The sequence below is a fragment of the Tamandua tetradactyla genome, chromosome 23, assembly GCF_023851605.1.
Source record: "Tamandua tetradactyla isolate mTamTet1 chromosome 23, mTamTet1.pri, whole genome shotgun sequence".
In the NCBI taxonomy this organism is placed as follows: Eukaryota; Metazoa; Chordata; class Mammalia; order Pilosa; family Myrmecophagidae; genus Tamandua; species Tamandua tetradactyla.
In genome coordinates, this window is record NC_135349.1 from 10,699,076 (window position 1) to 10,721,390 (window position 22,315).

The window sequence follows — 22,315 nt, forward strand, 5'->3', positions numbered from 1 at the left end:
ATTAGCCTTCTTTTAATACCTAGGATCTAATAAAAAGCCAGCTCCTGTGTACCATCTTGTGTGTAAGTGGAAGGTGCTTTACTGATGTGAACTCACTTTAATGAGCCCAGCCCACAGCTGGGGCAGAGGTGGTGCCCTCTCTCTGTTCGTCCTCAGTCACAGACCCCGTCCTTGGCCTGTCCTGCTTTTTCTCATGCAGGGGCTCATCCTCACAAACTCCATTTTCTGGGTCTGTGACTGCAGCCAGTTGATGAGTGCCTGATTAGATTTGGCCAATGGGAGCCACCGATAGCAGATTACAGGGCTGGCAGAAAAGGCTGGCTTCTTTTCCCTATTGCTTTGGATGCTCCCTCTGCTGGTACATGTCACTTCTTGGTATTTGATCCTTCCAACTGTGGCCCCTGCCCCCTGAGTTCTGGGATTGGCCCCCTCCCTAGAGGGGGGTAGTGGCTTCCTGCGGGGCCCACCCTTTCTGTTTGCTCTTTCAGTTCTCCTAGCCCCTTTGAAATTCATTTCCCCACTAGGTCCCACTACTGGTCCATGGGGGGAGGGGGTTACCCCTATTGGGCCCTGGCTGATACACCTCTCCTCTCCCCCATCACACCACGCACAGCCTCCGTCCAAATTTCAGTGTTTCTTTCCTTCTCCAGTCAGACCCCAAATAAGCCAAACACCACAGGCAGAATTGAGGTGGTTTCTTTATACAAAGGTAAACAACACAGTGGGCCTATCAGCAAACTGCCGCAGGCCCCATTGGTGGCCTAACCACTTGGGCAGGAGACCCCAGGGTGGGGTTGACAGCAGGGGAGAATCCTGATGATAAACTACACAAGCCGGGGGACTGCCAAGCACACCAGCTGGGAGCTCCCAAAGGACAGACACAGACACACGGACACTAAATAACCAAGTACTGCATACGAGGACAGGAAAAAAGGCAGGGCAGCAGATGCCACTGGTGGCCAGTGACAGCCAAAGGGCCCTTCTCCCAGCTGTGCTCTGGGAGGCAGCAGGGCAGGTGGGAGGAGATCACGACTTGAGCGGGGAACTCCAGCTCTGCCACTAAGAGCCAAGGGGCTTTATGTCACCACATAATGCTGCACTTTCTTCATTTGTAAACTGGGGTCGATAAACTGTACCTCACAAAGTTGTCATAAAGATAAATGAGATGAAAACAGGGTAACATATCAAAGGACTCAGCACAGAGCCTGGCACATCTAGGTGTTCAGTAAATATATATATATATATATATATATATATATTCTTCTCAGAAAAATCTAGGCTCAGAGAAGACCTTCCTCAGAAGGCTGAGATGTGAGGCAACTTCCCTAGATATCCTCTCAAGGCATTGGGACCCTCGAGCACTCCTTGGAGCTGGCAGCCCCTGGAGAGCCCATGGTCCCAGAATATACTGAGCCAGGACAGCTGAGAGGAGCAGGGGGCTGGCCCCCCAGGGAGGTACCTGTGGAAGCCGAGGAATTAGGGGTTGAACCAAAATGGTTCTGCACATAGCACAGGCCAGAGGCAGGCTGGTAGGGAGGCAGGGTTGGCATGTGCCCGGGAGCACAGCTTGGCCAGGGGGCTACCTTCTGGCCATTGGCGTGCTGCATCTGGGTGACAGGGTGGCCTGGAGACAGGTGAGGGTGGCAGCTCTGCGTGGGGTAGGAGCCGGGTACAGGGTTCAGCCTGGAAGGGAGCAAGAGAGGAAATGGTCATTCAGCTAGTAAAGCCAATATGCACAGCAGCACCAGTGTTCAGTCCACGTGCAGGAAGCTTGGGGTTGCTATGCTGCTGTGAATGGCCACATGCTTTGACATTTTCCAAGACTACCTCTAAGTACCAAGTGGGAGAAAGGTTTGTCTCAATGGGAACAGCAAACAAATGGCCAGAGAGGGAAGGTCCTCCCTGTCAACAGCAAATCGGCAGCTGAGAACACTGGGCCTGTGACAGCAGCCAGCTGACAGGCTAGCCTTCGTGAACCAGAAGGGACAGGGACAGCAGGCCATGTCTCTGTGGCCAGCTCAGCCATTCTCTCCAAAGGGAATGGATCCATCTCTGGGGAGGAAGGGGGCTAATGAAATAATGCAGGGTTTGGTTCCAGGCCTTGTCTGGCATGAGATTTTTTTTTAACCGGTGGTGCAAACACTAAAAGGCCAATCTAGCTCTCTGGAATTGAGGCAAAGCTGGGAAGTACAACAAATATTCAGGAATGAACGTTCACGGCTGAACTCCAGCTGGCAGGAACCACCACAACAGATATGATGAGGTTAAAACTTGCCCCCCCCCAAACAACAACAACAAACATGTGGCTGGGACTAACAATGGAGACAGATTATAATGACTTTCATTCTCTGAAGTTCTGATTATGGAGAGCCAATGTTAGCAATACATTGGCTCCCATAAACAGATACTGGTAGAATTTAGGTGATGGGGTGATAGCTACCTCTATAATTTCAATTAAGACCCGATTTACAAATCAGTTGCTTAAGTCAGATGCAGGACACTTAATTTCAAATGGGATTTTAAAAGGCATAGAGGCTTTGGCTGACAGAAGCTCAACAAAGTCTTCAGGGAGACAAAGCTGCCAAAATAAACATATATGCTTTGATGTTGCTTGTGCCCCACCATCAGGTCCCATCTGAAACATCACCTTGTTTTGGTGTCTGAAGCTGGTCAGGACCAGGTGGGGTGAGGCATGGGAGGCAGGAGAGGAAACGGAAAGGGCTGCCATCTCCCCCACCGAGACCTGCCTGCACTGGTGAAGTAGGATCATTTCTGGCACCAGGTGGCATGTGACAGGGAAGCCAGTTTCAATTCAGTGGGGAAGAACAATGTCAGGGCTGCCTTGGAAAGTGAGCTCCCAGCCATCAGGGCAGTGTGAGGTAAGGCCTCGCTAGCAGCTGTTGTAGAGGGGATTCCTACGCAGGGTGGGAGATGACACCCAAGGGCTCCTGAAGTTCACTCAATTCCAAGATTCAATAAGAACAGCAATTAAAAGCCACAAAGCGGGAGGGCCATGGTGGCTCAGTGGCAGAGTTCTCGCCTGCTATGCCGGAGACCTGGGTTCGTTTCCTGGTGCCTGCCCACGCAAAAAAAAAAAGCCACAAAGCCGCAATATATTGACTTCTAAATTTAAACAGTCTCCCACCACGTGTAGGTCCCAAGAACAATATGTGAGAAGCAAAATGGGTGAGGTTTACATTTCTGTTTTTCCCAGTTCCCCTCCTGCCTTCCAAAGTAAAGTGGTCAGAGGGCCCAGAGCTGATAGAGGCTGGGAGTGTCCATCTCCTGGAGGAAACTACAAAGAACAGTTCCCCATTTAACCAAATCGCGATGTATGCTGGCCAGTATGGGGGAAATAAGCTACTCTGCAGCTGGCTGAAAGCAGAAAAGGGCCACTGACAAAGCATCCGGACTTCACTATGCGTCCTTTCTTTCGGAGGGACTACTGAGGGAAAGGAGAGCTCCTGGGTTGCGAAGCCTCGGCATGGACAGAACAGTGAAGAACACAAGGGGCAGGTGATGTGAACGTGGGAGGGGAGAAGTACCTGGAGGCAGGAGGCCCTGTTCTAGACTGGGCTCGTCCACTGAGTCTTTGTCACCTGGAGAGAGACACTTGTCCTCTTTGGGCCTCCTCTATAAAATGAAGGAGTGAGGCTACGTGAGCTCCAGCAGCTTACCTAGCTCTTTCCTTCTGTGAGCTAATGGGCATGGACTGGAAGACACTAAACCTCACTTTATCTTGCTGGGTGGCCAAGAAAACCCTATCTCTTGAGTTCCAGGGGGCTGTGTCCCCTGCTAAGCAGTTCAGTCAGCTGTAACTGCTGCTTTTCCCGTCAGTGCTATATGGCAAAGCCCAATCCAAGTGGCAAACAGTGCTTGTCAGTAGTGAGGAGTGGTTATGCTGGGTAGGGTAACTGCCTGCTAAGATCTGCCCATAAATTACTCCAGATTACGCTCAAGAATCCTCAAATGCCTTTCCTTGCCCATTCCTAGTTGGTCCCTACTTCAGATGCAGCTGGGCAGAATGCAGAGTGCTCAGAAGACATTTATGTGTAGATTCGACAGCCCTTGCATCAGGGCTGCCCACACCCCGTTTCTTCATTCCCCACGGCACAAAGCCAGTCACACCCTCTACAGGCCCTGGAATTGTTCTATGGACAAGACAGAAGGGTTCTGTAACTTACTTCCGACTCTGGGCTGCCCTTCTTTCGGCTGAAGATCCTGAGATGTACTTGAACACCGATATTCTCCTCATCAGGCTGAAGGGGAACTTCTGGTCAAGCTTCAGGGCCACCCGCTCTGAGAGGTCGATGGAATAGCAGTAAGTGAGGCCATCTGAGGTCAGCACATTAAGTGAAATTGGAAGCATCTAAAGGGAGGCAACTGAAGCTAACTGCAGCCACGTGTGGCCCCACACTTACTCCAAAGAGGCATTAATACTTATTCTATCACAAACACTTGATGGAGTTGCAGGTTCAGGGGAAACTCAGAGTCAAAGTTTCTACCTACTTTACCTCAGAGGGAAGGACTCTAGGAACACAGACCTAGAGGGGAGGGACGACGGGTGTTAACATTTCCCCTTCCCCTACACTAACCCAGCCCTTCAGTCATAAACCAGCACATGCCAGGCAAAGCCACTTTACCAGCAGCCCATGAGGTGGAGTGGGCTTGAGGCAGAAGGCTGTCTCCACACTCCCCAAGGGTCTGACATCTTCTTATACTTGACCCAAATACAATGCACCCTGCCTCAGTGGGCTCAAGTGGGCCTTTCTGGCAGTGCTTCTGCCATCCCAACTCCATCTCCAGTGACTCAATGGGCTCCTGGTCACCTGACCCATGCCAGCTCACCACTGCCTAGGCAGCCACAAAGATTCTGCTTTCATCCATCCTTCCAACAAAATTTTATGAACATCTATTATATGCCAGGAACTAAGGAATAAGTAATAAGCGCCTGACAAGGAATAAGTCATTGGAATAGAAAATGTGGTGATGAGTGAAAGTGGAGAGTTGCTATGGAAGGCCACACTAGGAAGTGTGTGTACATGAGTAGCGGAAAAGAGAAGAGTGATGGTGGTGAAGAGAAAGCTGTTCCCTTAACTGGAATGCCACAGGCATTTGGGCAAGACAGTTCTCTGCTGGGATGAACTGTCTCCCCTATTACAGGACGTTTAGCATCCTGGTCACTGTATTGTAATAACCAGAGATACTCCAGTATGTTTCTAAACTCCCACTGCGAGGGGAGAGCAATGTATTTCCAGATACTGACTGCAGGTGAGCACCAACACTATAAAAAAGTCAAAAGCTGACTTGGTTGATGACTTCAGAATGATCTCAAGAATCTGTCCTGCTTGAAGTAACTAATACCAGATGAGTCCTCCCACTATAAACAACTGCAAACCAGGACAAAATAGATGAAACAATTGTGTTCAGATTTTGGACAACAAATACTACAGGTCTGTGACCCTTAGAAAAGGGAACAAATGAACTGAGTCCCCAAGATTAAGCTGGCTTTCCGCCTGAAGGCCCTTTCCAAACTACAGCACAGGAAAGGAGTATGCAAGCAGAGTACAGCAAATCTTGCCGAGTTGGAGAGACAGAGATCAACTTTGGGAGAGGATGAAGTGGCTGGGATGACAGGGCAGAGTAATGGAGAGAAGGAGCTGCTCAGAGAAGGAGCTCCAGAAACCTACACAGGGGTTCCCTGACTCTTTAGCTGAATATTAAGGTGCACAAGCCTAGGTTGAGACTCCTCACAGGGACACAACAACTACTGGGGAGCTGTAAGCTGAACAACTACTGGAGCCCACACAGAGTAGAGCATGTGTGAGGTCCAGCCGGAGTGGAGAACACTGAGGGCATTCAGAAAAAACCTCTGCAAAGACGATGCTTTAAGAGTAAGGTTAATAGACCCATTGAATAAATCCAGACCCTCCCTAATAGAGCTTGAAAACAAACCTCAAAAGCGTCAAGTTAGACTAAAATTGAACCCCTACCTCATACCATATACAAAATTAACTCAAAATGGATCAATGACCTAAATATAATGCCTAAAACCATAAAACTCAGAAGAAAACATGGGAAAATCTTTAGGACCTTGTATTAGGCAGTGGATTCTTAGATATGACACCAAAAATATGAGCAACGAAAGAAAATTGATAAATTAGACATCAAAATAAAAAATTTTGTGCATCAAAGGCTGCTGTTAAGAGTGAAAAGATAATCTATAAATGGGAGAAAATATCTGGAAATCATGTCTAATAAGGGTTTATAACATATGTAAAAGTAAAATGTATGACAACAATAACACAAAGGAGAGGAAGAAGGAAAATGGAAATACACTGCTGTAAAAATTTTACATTATATTTACTTTTTTTTTTTTTTTTTTTTTGCATGGGCAGGGACAGGGACTCAAACCTGGGTCTCTGGCATGGCTGGCAAGAATTCTATCTGCTGGGCCACCATTGCACTGCCTCTGTAAGAGTCTTACATTATATTTCAAGTGGCATATTATTTAATGTAGTCTATGATAGATTAAAAATGCACATTGTAAACTCAGAGCCAAACACACACAAAAATAAAACAAGGAGATATAACTAATAAGCAAATAGAGGAATAAGATTAAACACTAAAAAAAAAAAAAAACTGTTAAAGCCAGGAAAAAGAGGGAAAAAAGGAACAAAGAATATTTAGGACAAATGGAAAACAGAGAACTGGCAGACTTATACCTAACCATGTCAATAATTACACTACATATAAATGGGCTAAATACACCATTTAAAAACAGATTGTCAGCTTGGCAAACCACCAAATGTTATTGACAAGTAACACTTTAAATATAAAGACACAAATAAGATAAAAATAAAAGAATGGAAAATATATTATGTAAGCACTAATTATAAGAAAGGTGGAGTAACTATATTACCAAACAGTGTAGATTTCAGGGCAAAAAATATTATCAAAGATAAAGAGGGTCAATCCATAATGATAAAAGGGTCAATTGGCCAAAATGACATAACAATCTTAAACGTGAATGAACCTAATGACGGAGCTTCAAAATACATGAACCGAGAAGAAAATAGACAAATCTATAATTTTAGTTGGCAAGTTCAACACTCCTCTTTCAGTGGTTGATAGAACTAATATAAGGATATAGAAGACTTGAACAACATCAACACCCTAACCTGTCATATGCTGCATCAGAGGAATAATTTAAAAGGACTGCAATCTTAGAAAGAATGTTCTCTGATCATATAAAATTAAATGAGAAATTAGTACCAAAAAGAAACCTGGAAAAATTACTAAATATTTAGAAATTAAGAAACTCACTTCTTTGACCCTTGGATCAAAGAAAAGATTGCAAGAAAAACTACAAAATATTTTTAACTGAGTGATAATCCAAACACAACATATCAAAATTTGTGGGAAGCAGCAGTGCTTGCAGGGGAGTTCAGAGCTTTAAAAATTTACATTAGAAAATACAGGTTTGGGGGGACCACAGCAGCTCAGCAGGGAGGGTTCTGGCCTGCCATGCCAGAGACCTGGGTTCAATTCCCAATGCCTGCCCATGAAGAAAAAAATAGGTGTAAAACCAATTAAATTAATATTGAAAAATGAAAGCTATGCCATCACCTGTATTTACATACAACATATCCTCATTAGGTCACAGAATCACAAATTGGAAGAGATTTTCAGAAGGCAACTAATCCAACCACCATTACCAATTCTGGTATTTAAAAAAGCAACCCATTTTGTATTTTAGAAGGTTTTTTCCGCCTAATTGCCAGAATACTTATATAAAGGCTATAAAGGCTTATCCTAAGCTTTTATTACCTATATAGTTAGAATCTGGCTTTTCCTCATTTTTTTCTGAGAGATTAAACCAAATCAAATAAAAATAAAGGAAAAAACCTACAAAACAAAAAATCTGCCTCCTATTCTTTTCAAGGAGCAACATTTCCAGCTCAGATCCTTCCAGTGAAAATTCTTATCATAAGTGGTCAAAAGTAGGTTTCTGTCTCAGTTTACAAGGAAAAAAGAAATTAATCAGAGTTTCACTAGCTGGCAGTGCTAGGCTGACACGGAGAGCTACACTGATATTTCCCAGATGAGGTAATTTTGGTACAGAGAGGAGAGGTGACTTGACCAAGGTTATCAAAGCTGCAGTTGGAACCCAGGTCACCTACATCTGAGTCCAGGGCTCTGTCTCCTTGATACCCCACACCTCCCAAGCTGGTGCACCCTTTGGCATGCCCGACATCTTACAATTCTCTGCTAGGAAGGATACATGTTATCCCAATTCCAAGTCCACAGACATTACTGATAAAAGAGGTCTGGGGGATGAGCCAAGAGGCACCCAGCAGTAGCCATGGCACCAGCACTGAGGGCACAACCACGCCAAACACCAGCGCCCGTCTCATCCGGGAGCGGACGGAGCTGACCCCCAGCATGGCAAAAGCTACGGGGGTGAAACCTCTGGCATCCTCCACCTCCCCCAGCTTCGACAGTGTCGTCACAGTCTCAAACGACAGGTAGATGATAGCAGAGAAGACGGCGAAGACCACGGTGAAGAAGCAATGGCGGACGGTGCCCACACTTCTCTCAAAATTGCCAGCAAAGCGCCAGATGATGATAGCACCGCAGAGCAGCGAGACCGGATTCTCATAGACAAAGATGTAGGTCACCAGCCTGTAAACTGAAGAGGGAGGATGGTTAGAGACCTGCCAGAGGGTTGCTCCAAGCAGGGAAAGCCAGGTAACAACCCACTTAGAAAGGGGGCACAGCCCCCATGGTAGAGCACAGAGAGCCAATGAAAATCAATCAGGAGCCAAAAGCAGCAGCAGGAGGCAATAATGAAGGAATCAAGATTTAAAAAGCAAAGGCATGAACATCTAATACCTGCTCTTTCCCCAACCTGGGACAAGTCTTATCAGCGACTGGCTTCCAGGTAGAGAAAAAAAGAACAAGCTGTAGCACTGAGTGGTCTTTGAATTTGTAACGTGCTTTATAATCCTTTTTTAGGTTTTAATACTGACCTACCTCATAGGGCAGTTTGAGGGTTAATTAATTGTAACAGCTTCAGAGTAGATTGAGAGGGTGAGTCACTTAACACTCTGTGTACCAGTCTCCTCGGCTGTAATCCTGACCTCTCCTTCCATAGTGGCTGTTCAGAGGAAGAAAAAAGGGATGAAGAATTACTTTGTACCTCTAAAGATTACAAAACTATCGTTAATGATAAAAACATGGAAATCAGGCTCTTCCTTGAAAGTGTTTATCTGATCTTACAGGTAGAGCAATGCTTAAGAGTACAATAAGATGGCAGAGAACTCTATTATTTATTTAAAAGCTGTTATCTCTTCATTAGTGATAGTTCTAAGTATATTGTTCGTTTTCTTAAATAAAAAAATTGTGAAAAAAATAAAAATAAAAATAAAAGCTGTTAGCTCTTCTGCACTTTTACATTCCTGCAGGCCAAAACGCTAAACCGAAGGAAGTGGCTTGGTACGGTGGCACTGACATGGGGATTGAGAGGCTAAAGACTTGACTCGGAGTGAAGTCTTGGCCCCACCATATCCTGGCTGCTGAGCACAGTCAAGTTACAGACCCTCTGGTCTTTAGTGCCCTCCTTGTGACCTAGCAGGGTTATACTTGAGACCATCAAAGCCCCCTAGGGACCTCATACACACATGCCCATTAACCCCACACCAAGAGCAACTGAACTCAAGTAAAAAAGGGAGCTTTGTTTAGAGAGGCAGTTTGCATCCATCTATGAGGAGGAACTGTGTGTTTCTAGACTGGGGCAATAGTTTAGATTTGAGCAGCGGGGGCAGGCTGTGGACCACACACCTTTGTCAGGTAGTGTCAGCGAGGCTTCATCATCTAAAGGGTACTTTATTATTTGCTGAGTACTTCCAAAACCAAAACTCCAAATTCGACTGTAAAAAATATTCCAGAAGCGACTTGGATGGGATTATATATCCTAAGGCTCCAGTTCTAAAACATCACGCAATGAAAAGAAAAATGTGGGTTTCTCTCTCACCTGTGCGACTTCAAAGCTCTGCAATTCTCTGAATTGAGTCTCAGTCCCCTCATTTAAATAATGGTCAATAATAAAGCCTCTGGCCTGGGATTGTTGTGAGGATTAAATAAGATTAATGTATGTGATGGTGCTTTGCAAAACGGAAAGAGGTATACAAATCTAATATTTTTCCTCCCTGGAAGACAACGGAGATGAAATAGAGACAGGGAATATCTTTTATGAGCACATATTTATATTTAAATTGGGGGCTGCAAAATTCCTCTCCTCTAGAGAAAACAATGGCCTCTCCAAAGGCAGACGACACTCCCCCCCCCACCCCCAATCTCCCATAAACTGGAGATTGTAAACCTTACAAGGTAAGGTGTAAAACCAAGACACAGAAAAAAAATCCCAAACCCCAAGAAGACAGGAAGCTTCTAGGGGATAGCAACAGACAAGCTCAAGTGTCTTGATGAAGGTGCGAGAAAAACAAAATTTTTTGAATGGGGGTAGGCCTAAAGCCTAAAGCCGAAGTAAGTGCGCAGGTGAAAAGGGATGGGGAAGGAAAAATGGTTATCCTCGGGCAGCGAGCGTAGGTGAATGGCACGGGTCAGGGGATGGCGTCGGAGCTTTGACCAGGCTGGTGGCGACAGGGAAGGGGGCAAATTCTCTTTGGCAGGTGAGGGCGAGGATGGGGCTCTGAAAAGACAAAGACGTGGATGACGGAGAACACGAGGCTGGTCCTCCGGGTGGGGAGAATGGTGATGAGGCCGGAGACAGGTATCTGGAGGCGAGGGCTGATGAGGTGAGGGGAGGATTGACGAGGGGAGGCTCCGACTGGCGAAGTCGGAGGTACCGTGGCTCGCACCGAGGTGCCGGCCTCGCCCCTGCTCACCTTGCCAGTTGCGCAGGGCTTCGGATCGCAGCGAGAGGCCCGACGGCGCCAGCGGGGGCTGCAGCAGGAACAGGCGAGGCCCGGACACCAGCAGCGAGAGCAGCGCGGTGAAGAAGGTGGCGGATGGTACCTCGGGACACAGGCACCAGCCCCGATACCCGGGCCCCGAGGCCGCCGCGGTCGCCATCCTTCCAGCGCTTCGCCTCCTCACGGTCTGGCTTCGGCTCCTTCCGTCTGCCTGCGGCGGTCTCCCCTGGCAACGGAGGTGGAGGCGGCCGGAAGCCCCGCCTCCTCAGCCCCCGCCCCGTCCCGAACTGCCCAATCCGGTCGCGCCGCCCAGCTCTCGCCCTCCTCCCGCGCGCACGAAGAGGCGGGAGGTCGAGCCCTCGGCTTCTGGCTGCGTCGTCACCGCGCCATCGCCCCGGTCTTCTCCCGGCCCTTGCAGGGGCTGGAGCCTTCCAGGCCCGAGTTCTGAGTTCGTAGTTCCCCGACGTAGATACCGTATGATTATTGTGCCTTAGAGTGTACAGTGCGCTTCCATTTTCTGCCCTTTTCACAACTCCTCTCTAATACCCTGCTCACCATCGCTATATAAATGTGACTTGAGGCCATATAGATTCCTGAAAAACAAGCAAATGCTTCACTATCTGTGCGGGATATTCTCTGTTTGCCCCGCGGGTCCCAGGTACCCTTGCCCTTTGGTTTCCAGTTGGGTTGGCCTATGGGAGGCATGGATAAGACACCTGATAAGAAGAAAGAGAGGTCAGGGTTTTATGGTTGTGTGTGTGTGTGTGTGTGTGTGTGTGTGTGTGTGTTCGTTCCAGCAATTGAACCTCGGTGTCCCACATGGCAGGCGAGCATTCTACCACTGAAAGAGATCAGAGTTTTGAACCCTCACCGGCATCCCCACTTGCTGTGATACTGTAAACTCTGTGTTTCTCTACAGCCTTGTGTCTCACTGAGGTCTGTAAAACCATTTCCTCTCTTACTCCTTCAGATTAGGGGTGCTAAGAGCAGAGGCTAGTACCTGAGTCCCTCACCTCTCTTCTTGATTCTCTTAATTCTGCAATGTCCTTTATTATATTCTATTTAATCAGATCCTTTAAGGGTGCTTCTTTTTTTCTTCAGGGACCCTGCCTGATTCACCCTCCCCTCATATCCCAGAGGATTTCCCCTCTACTGCTAGCTTTGGTTTGGCTAAGCTGTAGCTGCTGTCCCAACAGCTTGGCAGCTCCTATTGGCTCCGATGGAAGGAGGCATCCTCATAAGGGCTGCAGTCCAACTTTTACAGCTCCCTTGCTCCTAGAAGGACATCCACCTTGCCTGCCGAGATACGGCTTACTCTAATGAGCAACTTTCTTTAAATTCCCGAGGTACCAGAAACAAGATAGCACTCTACTAGAGCATCGACTGTTTTCATGCATGCTAAAGCTATGTCTTGATGAGACACTCACCCAGCAAGGCTCCTCTACCTCACATAGAATTTTTCTTTGTATCAAAAGTACCCCAAACTTAGTGGCATAAAATAACAGCCATTTTATTATCTTCCACAATTCTGTGGGTCAGCAATTTGGGCTGCACTCAGCTGAGTGGTTCTTCAGCTGGTCTCACCTGGGGTCACAGATGCAGTTGCTGTCAGCTGGTGGTTTGGCTGGGGCTGGTTGATCTTGGGAACGTCAGATGGGATGGGTTATCTTCCTTCCATGTGGTCACATCCTTCTATGAGCTAGTTTGGACTTCTTTACAGAGTGACCTCAGGGGAGCAAGAGGGGGAAACACTTGCCAAGCCTCTGTTTGCATCACATTTGCTAATATTCTATTGGCCCAAGAAGTTGCATGACCAACCCAGAACCAATGTGGGAGGGAACCACTAAAAGTGTGGAAGATATAGGGATACATGATTCTTTGGATGTCTGTGGTGCCTGGAGCTGTGTACCTTAGGAAAACATATTCTTAAACTTAATCCATTTCTATAGTTGTTGATCCATTGTAAAAAAAACATCTCTTCAAGATGGTACTTTAGTTAAGGTATGGCCCAAATGAAACAGGTTGGGTTTTACTGGAGTCCTTTATAAGCAGAGTGGAAGTCAGAGGGAAAGCCACAGAAGAAGCAGCCAAGAGCTGAAAGTCAACAGAACCCGGAAGGGAAGGGAGAGGTCCCCACTCCTTATCAACTTTGCCTGGTTTGCTGCAATTGCCTTTTCACTGTGCCCACCACTTTTAGGCTTGTCTCCGACTACCAAATGCATCTTACAGTCCTGAGACAGATGGAGCTACCTAAGACAGTCATTAGATTATCCGCACTTCAGTGGTTCCCCACATTGGATAACACTCGGGTTTTTGCATATGATATTCTAGACCTCTATGATCCGCCCCTGCATTCCTCTCCAGCCTTTTCTTTCGCCACGTGCTCCTTTCACTCCTGACTCCAGCAACGCTAGACTGCTTGTTGTTTACTGGTTGCTTCGGCTTTGCTTCTGCCATTACATCTGCCATCACTTTTGTCTGGAATTCTATCACCTCCTGCACCACTGACTAATAAGGATGACAGCAATAATGGCAAATATTTACATCGCCCCTACTCTGTGTCGGATGCTGTTGTGTGCTTTTACAGTTACTTATATAATTCTCATGACAACCTCACGAGATTGGTTCTTTTATTCTCCCCATTAACAAATGAAGGAATGCAGCACAGAGAGGTTACGTACCTTACTGCATTCAAATCGAGCAACAACTCTTCCAGGAGTCTTTTCTGACTTTCTCCCACTCCCACCCTTACCTGGCTCTGGTGCCCTATCTCTGGATCCCTCTCGTGTCCTGCGCTGGATTTCATAGCTCTTCTTACATTATACTGTAATTGCTTATTTGCTCTACTCGATTGTGAGTTCATCGAGGGCAGAAACTGGGTCTGATTTATCCCCCTGTGTGTATCTGCAGTCCAGGACAGGGCCTGGCCCATACTGAGCCCCCAGAAAACATTCAGTGCAAAGTTCTGAACTTTGATGCCTTGGGGAAGCTGACCTTCTCTTTCCTTTCCTTGTTTCTTCTCCATAGGCTTAGGGGGTCTCATGTAATCAAGACCCCAGGGGGCTGCTGTACCAACCAGCCATTCTAGAATTTCAAGATGCCCCTTTGGGAGGAGACCTGCTGGGTCATACAAGGAGATGCGCTCAGTAGCCCACCTACTCTCTTAGAGGCAGCACTTTCTGCGTTTACTGAGCAGAGATTTTAGACTCCTAGGGAAGATACAGGAAGCATCATTTCCTTTGACCTTTGAGAAGCAGCTGGCATGGTAGGGGCTCTGGCTGGAAGTAAACAAAACAAAACAGCTTCTTGTTCTGGCTCTGTCACTCACTGGTTGAATGATCTTGGGTAAGAAAGCCTTGGTTTCCTCCTCTGCAAAAGGGGAATTAAGACTTCTCTTGCAGAATTGTGATGAGGAAAACAGATAAGGAAACTGAGGGTCAGAGAGGTTAAGGGACCTGAGGAAATCAGTGTGTATGGGGGGCTAGGATTTGAACCTGGGTCTCCAGTGTTCAGCCATTTCTACCATTACATACTATCTCCTTTGTAGCAGGTCTAGCCTCGAATTTAAGTCCTGGTTTATGTGTCTGTTGCCCCTGATAGGCTTTGAGTGCTGGGATCATGCCAGAGGCATCTTTATGCCTAACATAGACCCCACACATAGTATGTCTTCAGAAGATGCCTCCGGAAGGAGAAAGAATGAGTGGCCTTTAAATCCCTTGGCTTAAGGCAGAAGTTCTTTTTTGGTGTCACAGATCCTCCAAATGTGATGAATAATGCCTTTTAAATGTATAAATAAAATACCCTGGATTACAAGTGAAAACAATCATTGATATCTAGTTATCAAAATATTTTAAAAACAAAGTTGTGATAGAGTACTATCTTTGCTTCCTTATCAAGGCATTAAATATGAAGATACAACAGTGGTCTAGTGACTACCATCATTTTGAAGTTATGATGCACAAAAATGATGTTTTGAGTTTTCTGCAAGAACTGGAATGTGGTATGAAAGAATCTGTGACTTCTATTGGTGACAAGCTCCAGGTCCTGCTAATACTACTGTGTTTTGTGGCCTACAGTCATAATTGGTGGAGATGCTGAAGTTCAGGTAGAGGTTAGACAAAAGAAAAATGTAATTTTTTTCCTCATCGAAGTTCATGGATTTCCTGATTTCTCTCCCCAGACCTGAGGTTCTTTTCATTTGTGTGTGTGTGTGTGTGTGTGTATTACTAAAATGTAATTATGTAATTTTCCATATATGAATATAAACAATGGGACTTATCTTCAAACTATTACTTCATCAGAACAATTGCTCAAGGCGTGGCTGTGGGCATGATAAAGAATGAAAGTTGTACTCAACAGAAAGCAAAATATGAATCAGGAATATGCCAGAGCAGCTAAAATCAGTGCATGGGAATTTGAGCTGCTGTGACAGAGGTCTGGAGCTTGGAAACGGAGAGGAAATGGTGGTCTCAGGCTCCTCTGTGCCTATCAGACCCCTGTAGGGATTGTGTGTCTACTTCTAGGCACATGATCTAAATCAGGATGTAGACTCTGCATATGTGGTTAAGTTAAAGACCTTGAGGTAGCTCCCCATGTCTACATGGGACATGACTCCCAGGGGTGTGGACCTTCCTGGCAACATGGCACAGAAATCCTGGAATGAGCTGAGATTCAGCATCAAGGGATTGAGAAAACCTTCTCGACCAAAAGGGGAAAGAGTGAAATGAGACAAAATAAAGCATCAATGGCTGAAATATTTCAAACAGAGTTGAGAGGTTACCCTGGAGGTTATTCCTATGCATAATATAGACCTCACCTTTTTAGTTAAGGTGTAATGCAGAGGCTGGAGGGAACTGCCTGAAAATGTAGAGCTGTGTTCCAGTAGCCATGTTTCTTGAAGATGATTGAATAATAATATAGCTTTCACAATGTGACTGTGTGATTGTGAAAACCTTGTGTCTGATGCTCCTTTCATCTACCTTATCAACAGACGAGTAGAACATATGGAATAAAAATAAATAATAGGGGGAACAAATGTTAAAATAAATTTAGATTGAAATGCTAGTAATCAATGAAAGGGAGGGGTGGGGGTTATGGTATGTATGAATTTTTTCTGTTGTCTTTTTATTTCTTTTTCTGAAGAGATACAAATGTTCCAAGAAATGATCGTGATGATGAATATGCAACTATGCGATGACGTTGTGAATTACTGATTATATATGTAGAATGGAATGATCAAAAGTTACCAATGATTGCGTTTGGTGTTTTTTGGGATCTAAATAAAAAAAAAATTTAATTAATTAAAAAAAAGACCTTGAGGTGGGAAGCTCACCCTGGGTTATTGGAATGAGCCCAGTGTCACCAGAGGGGTCCTTCTAAGCGGGAGACGGGAGGGGGAGAGGGAGAGAAGGCGATGTGAGGAAAGAAGCAGAGGTTGAACTGATGCACTTCCAAGAGGGAAGAAGGAGGTGTTGAGCCAAGGACTGCAAGCAGACCTCGAGAAGCTGGAAAAGTCTGGGGAAAGGGTTCTCCCCTAGAGCATGTGGAAGGAGCAGGGCCCTGTCATCCTCTCGCTGTTAGCCTGTGAGGTCCATTTTGGTCGCTGGATCTCCAGAATGGGAAATGAATGAACCTGCATTGTGTGGAGCCGCTGAGTTTGGGGCAGGGCAGCCGTCGGTGAGCAGTGCCCTCCCTCCCTCACTAGGATGGTCTCCTTTTTGGTTTGCAAACCAAGGTCGTCCCCTCCCCAGGGCTTTTGTATGTACTGTTTCTTCTGCCTGCACCAGTTTTCTCCAGGCTCTTACGGGATGGCTTCGGCCCTAGCCATCAGGTCTCCAGCTCAGATCTTGCTTCCTCAGAACGGTATTCCCAGATTACCCTCCACTTTATTCCAGATGTCCCCTCCCCGTTACGACTTTCAATGCCCTTAACCGCAGTCTCAGGTCACCTTGTCCATTTGTGTCTTTGCTTGTCTAGTTTTCTTTTGCTCTTACTACACTGTCAGGTCCTTGAGGGCAGAGACCCGCTATACCCCCAGCACTGAGAGCAGGGCCGGGCACAGAGCGGGTGTTCAGGAATATTTAGTTCATCTTCTGCCCAGCTGAGGTCTTTGGTGTCGGGAAGAAAAGACAGTGGTGGGTCAGGAGGGTTTGAGGGAGACCAGATGTTGCTCCTTGCACAGCTGAAACGCTGAGACCAATTCCAGCCACCTGACATCGCTGGGCATGGGGGATGACAAAGGGGTTCTGGGGTGGGGATGGGGGGGCGGAGCAGGCTGGGGACTGGACCTCGCTCACCCCCAGGGGGTGACATCACTTCCTCCTGGCCCTCAAGTGGTCCCAGCCTCTCAGGCTCAAGCCCCACTGAGCCCCTTGCTAGCCAGTTTCCCTTCTCTTTCCCCCTCAGCCTGGATCAGAGACTCCAGCCTTAGGATTTGGGGAGCTCCTGGGGTAGCGAAGCCCTGTGATGTGACGTTGGTTGGGAATTCCTGATTCACGCTCCATATAGCTGCTCTCGAGCCACCAAGCTGTGTCCCACTGCCCCCTGGCAGATGGTGCAGCCTGCGTTCCTCTGGTCTGCTGCAAAAATGGCCCTGTCCCGAAGCAGAATCCTGCCCCCTGCTGGCTGAGCAGGGAAGCTGCTCATGTCTACCCGAATGACTTTAATTTGGGAACAGCTGACTGCCTGCATTAGGTACAACATTCAAATGTGACCTCAGCATTCCATGGCATTCATTTGCCGTGCCATTTCTCTCCAGTCCTCTCTTCCCACACTCCTAGGATGGCATAGTCCTGCCGGCTCACTGCCTGAGCACACACATTGGTGGGGTAACAACACCAGTGCCCCCTGACTCCTGCCCCTTTTTTGGCTGGCATCCGGTTTCTCCAGGGAGTCTTTTATTCTCTTGGATCTCCCCAACATTTGGCTTCAGTGCGGCGCGGTAAGTGAGGGAGGCAGAAACCAAACAGTGCTGGCCTTACTGAGGAATGGGGATGTCATTCCAAGAACAATGGGGAGTTCAGAGTGTGTGAAGTGGGAACATCATGACCCACGGACGTTTTAGAAAATTGGGGCAACAAGCACCCTTGAACACTGCTGATGGGACTGGAAATTGGCAGTTTCTCTAAAAGGATATCTGGTAATATCTATCCAAACCACAAAGGCACACAGCTCCTAGCTAATAATTCCACTTCTAGAATGTCAGCCTACAGATAAACTCGTGTAAGTGGAGAATGGCTTATCATTGCTGCACTGATTTAATAGTAAAAACTAGAAAAAACAACCCAGAGGTCCACTGATGCCGGAATGATGAGTAAATTAGGATACATTTCTCCAAAGGAACACTCTACAGCTATAAAAACAAAACAAAACAAACAAATAGAGGAAAGTATGTGTTGATAAGGAAAGATATCTAAGATATCTTAGGTGAAATAAGCAAGGTTCATAGCGGTGAACATGGTAAACTTCTATACATGTAAAAAGGTGGGGGAGATAAAATGCCTTCTTTGTACAGAGTATAAAATAAGTAACATTTTATGCTTCCAGGGAGAGGGACTGAATGACGAGGCATCTGGCCAGAGACGGTAAGCCTTTTTGTAAACCTTTTTGTACGTTTAGAGTTTTGAACCATGTGCAAGTACCACTTTTCAAACAATAATAAATTCAATTAATAAAATGTTTTTACTCACTTATTTTTTACAAAGGCATATGTAATGTTCACCCATTGAAGCTCATTCATCTTAAGTATAATTGGTGAACTTTGGCATATGTATGTACTCCAATAACCACCACCCAGATCAAATCAGAGAACTTCCAGCATCCCTTAAGATTTCCTTCTCCTCCTCATTTTACACCCCATCCCCCCATCTCTATTCTGATTCCTGTTATCATGAATTCATTTTGCTTGTTCTTGTATTTTATAAAATGGGAATTATGTAGTATGCTTTGCGGTCTGGCTTCTCTCACTCAACAGATTATCTGTGCGATTCATCAAATTGTTACTAGTAGTAGCAGTTTGTTCCATAATTATTATTGCTGTGTGTAGTATTTCTTGCCCTCACTCCAACTTATGCGAACTCTTAAAGGTCATCCCTGCTTTCAGAATTCCCGGAGGGTTGACTGCAGCCTGTACAGAGATTGCTGTACACCCCTCAATTCTCTTTCTGTTCCCTTCCCTTCCAGAGGTGCTGATCTCAAGAGCAACCCCCCCCAACCTGAATCTGCATGCTGATCTCCATATCAGAGCGTATTCCTGGAAAATCCACCCTGTGATGCCTAAGTTTGCTAGTAGAAGCCACCAAACAGTTTTTCAAAGTGGTTGTACTATTTTATACTCCCACCAGCAATAAATGAGAGTTCTAGTTGCTCCACATCTTCATAATATGGGTGCATGTGGTATCTAATTTTGGTGTTAATTTGCATTGCAATGGTGGCTAATGATGGTGAAATGCCTGAATACAAATAAAATAAAGATCACTCTGTGCGTGTGTGTGTGTGTGTGTGTGTGTGTGTGTATGCGTGTGGTGGTGGTGGGCAAAGTGAAAACAAAAAGTCTCATTAGTAGACAGCACAGTAATCCTGTAGAGAGATGGTGATGGCTAGATGAGGGCAGCGGCAGTGGAAGCGGAGAGAAGGGCATGTTTATTTATTTATTTATTTATTTATTTTTAATTTTTTATTAATTAAAAAAATTACAAGAAAGGAACACAAACATTTCCAACACATACACTCAGCAATTCACAATATCATCACATAGTTGTATATTCATCATCATGATCATTTCCCAGAACATTTGCATCAATTCAGAAAAAGAAATAAAAAACAACAGAAAAATAAAACAAAAACAGAAAAGACAAAAAAAATTTTACATACCATACCCCTTACCCCTCCCTTTCATTGATCACTAGCATTTCAATCTATTAAATTTATTTTAACATTTGTTCCCCCTATTATTTATTTTTATTCCATATGTTCTACTCATCTGTTGACAAGGTAGATAAAAGCAGCATCAGACACAAGGTTTTCACAATCACACTGTCGCATTGTGAAAGCTATATCATTATACAATCATCATCGAGAAACATGACTACTGGAACACAGCTCTACATTTTCAGGCAATTCCCTCCAGCCTCTCCATTACATCTTGACTAACAAGGTGATATCTACTTAATGTGTAAGAATAACCTCCAGGATAACCTCTCAACTCTGTTTGGAATCTCTCAGCCATTGATACTTTGTCTCATTTCACTCTTCCCCCTTTTGGTGGAGAAGGTTTTCTCAATCCCTTGAGGGTGAATCTCAGCTCATTCCAGGATTTCTGTCCCACGTTGCCAGGAAGATCCACACCCCTGGGAGTCATGTCCCGCGTAGACAGGGGGAGGGTGGTGAGTTTGCTTGCTGTGTTGGCTGGAGAGAGAGGCCACATCTGAGAAACAAAAGAGGTTCTCTTGGGGTGACTCTTAGGCTTAAATTTAAGTAGGCTTGACCTATCCCCTGTGGGGTTAAGTTTCATATGAACAAACCCCAAGACTGGGGGCTCAGCCTATAGCTTTGGTTAGGGCATGGGTTTTGGATATAATTTGCAGGTGGAGCCCATGGCATGGCTGATGGAGTGGGTGTGTGGAGTAACAGAAAGGAAAAATCAAGGAGGACTCCTACATGGATAGTGGTGCCACTTGAAGATCCTGGGAAAACTAGAGGAGAGAGCAAGCTCAGGGCGGAAATCAGGAGACCTATTTCTGGTAATGAGTAAGAAGTATGAGTCAGTTTTGAAGGAGAGGAAAGGCCAGGAGAGCCTGACAGGGCAGGAGAGGTATGGGGGCCAGGGTTGCTGGTTGAATCAAGAATGAATGAGTTCCTAAGTCGACACGACAAGCGAACTCACTGCCCTCCCACGTCTACATAGGACATGACTCCCAGGAGTGTAAATTTCCCTGGCAATGTGGGACACAAATCCTGGGATGAGCTGGAACTCAGCATCAAGGGATTGAGAAAACTTCTTGACCAAAAGGGGGAAGAGAGAAATGAGACAAAGTGTCAGTGGCTGAGAGATTTCAAACAGAGTCAAGAGGTTATCCTGGAGGTTATTCTTACACATTATACTGATATCCCCTTTTTAGTTTATGGCGTACTAGAGTGGCTAGAGGGAAGTACCTGAAAATGTAGAGCTGTGTTTCAGTAGCCATATTTTTTGAAGATGGTTGTATAATGATACAGCTTTCACAATGTGACTGTGTGATTGTGAAAACCTTGTGTCTGATGCTCCTTTTACCTATACTATGGAGAAATGAATACAAAATATGGATAAAAATAAACAAATAAGGAGAACAAAGGTTAAAATAAATTGAGCAGATTGAAATACTAATGGTCAATGAGAGGGAGGGGTAAGGGGTATGGGATGTATGAGGTTTTTTCTTTTTATTTCTTTTCCTGAAGTGATGCAAATACATTTTTAAAAAATGATCAGCACACCAATGTTTATAGCAGCATTATTTACAATTGCAAAGAGATGGAAACAGCCAAAATGTCCATCAACAGACGAGTGGCTAAACAAACAGTGGTATATACATACGATGGAATATTATGCAGCTTTAAGACAGGATAAACTTATGAAGCATGTAATAACATGGATGAACCTAGAGAACATTATGCTGAGTGAGTCTAGCCAAAAACTAAAGGACAAATACTGTATGGTCCCACTGATGTGAACCGACATTTGAGAATAAACTTGGAATATGCCATTGGTAACAGAGACCATCAGGAGTTAGAAGCAGGGTAAGATAATGGGTAATTGGAGCTGAAGGGATACAGACTGTGCAACAGGACTAGATACAAAAACTCAAAAATGGACAGCACAATACTACCTAATTGTAATGTAATTATGTTAAAACATTGAATGAAGCTGCAAAAAAAAAATGATCATAGTGATGAAAACACAACTATGTGACAATATTGTGAGCCATTGATTGTATACTGAGGATGGACTATATGTGTGGGAAGATTTGTCAATAAAAATATTTTTTTAAAAAGAGAATGAATGAGTCTGATAAACCCATTGTACAACGCTGCCATCCCACTCCTAGGAATTTGCCCAAGAGAAAAAGAAAATCTCCATCTACGCAAAGACATAAATGCAAATATTCAGAGCAGCGCTGTTCATAACAGCCCCACACGAGAATCAGTGGAAATGGTCACCAGCTGGCGAATGGATGAGCAAAATGTAATACACCCATGCAGTAGGGTGCCATTCTGCAATACAAAGCTACCACTGGTACATGGCACGATATGAATGAATATCAAGGACAGCATGCTAGGTGAGAGAAGCCAGACACAGAAAACTCCATACTGTGTGAATCCATTTATATTCCAAATGTCTAGAA

At 45.4% G+C, this 22,315-nt stretch overlaps 1 protein-coding gene and 1 long non-coding RNA gene across 3 annotated transcripts; one reads left to right on the forward strand and one right to left on the reverse strand.

Moving 5' to 3' along the window:
* Positions 1-685: 685 nt before the first annotated feature.
* On the reverse strand, positions 686-11,158 carry RHBDD2 (rhomboid domain containing 2). The gene is made up of 4 exons (XM_077140910.1): positions 10,911-11,158; positions 8,285-8,692; positions 4,185-4,335; positions 686-1,683 (listed from the first exon to the last, which is right to left on the reverse strand). The coding sequence occupies exons 1-4, from the start codon at positions 11,095-11,097 to the stop codon at positions 1,338-1,340; spliced, it is 1,092 nt and encodes a 363-aa protein (XP_076997025.1). The 5' UTR covers positions 11,098-11,158; the 3' UTR covers positions 686-1,337.
* Positions 11,159-11,275: 117 nt separating this feature from the next.
* Positions 11,276-19,408, forward strand: LOC143666486 (uncharacterized). Of its 2 annotated transcripts, none has more exons than XR_013167658.1 (4): positions 11,276-11,595; positions 14,835-15,042; positions 18,483-18,520; positions 19,119-19,408. It is a non-coding gene; the product is annotated as an uncharacterized LOC143666486 (long non-coding RNA). The 2 variants fall into 2 exon arrangements; XR_013167657.1 differs by having other exon boundaries at positions 14,835-14,978.
* The last annotated feature ends 2,907 nt before the right edge of the window (positions 19,409-22,315 follow it).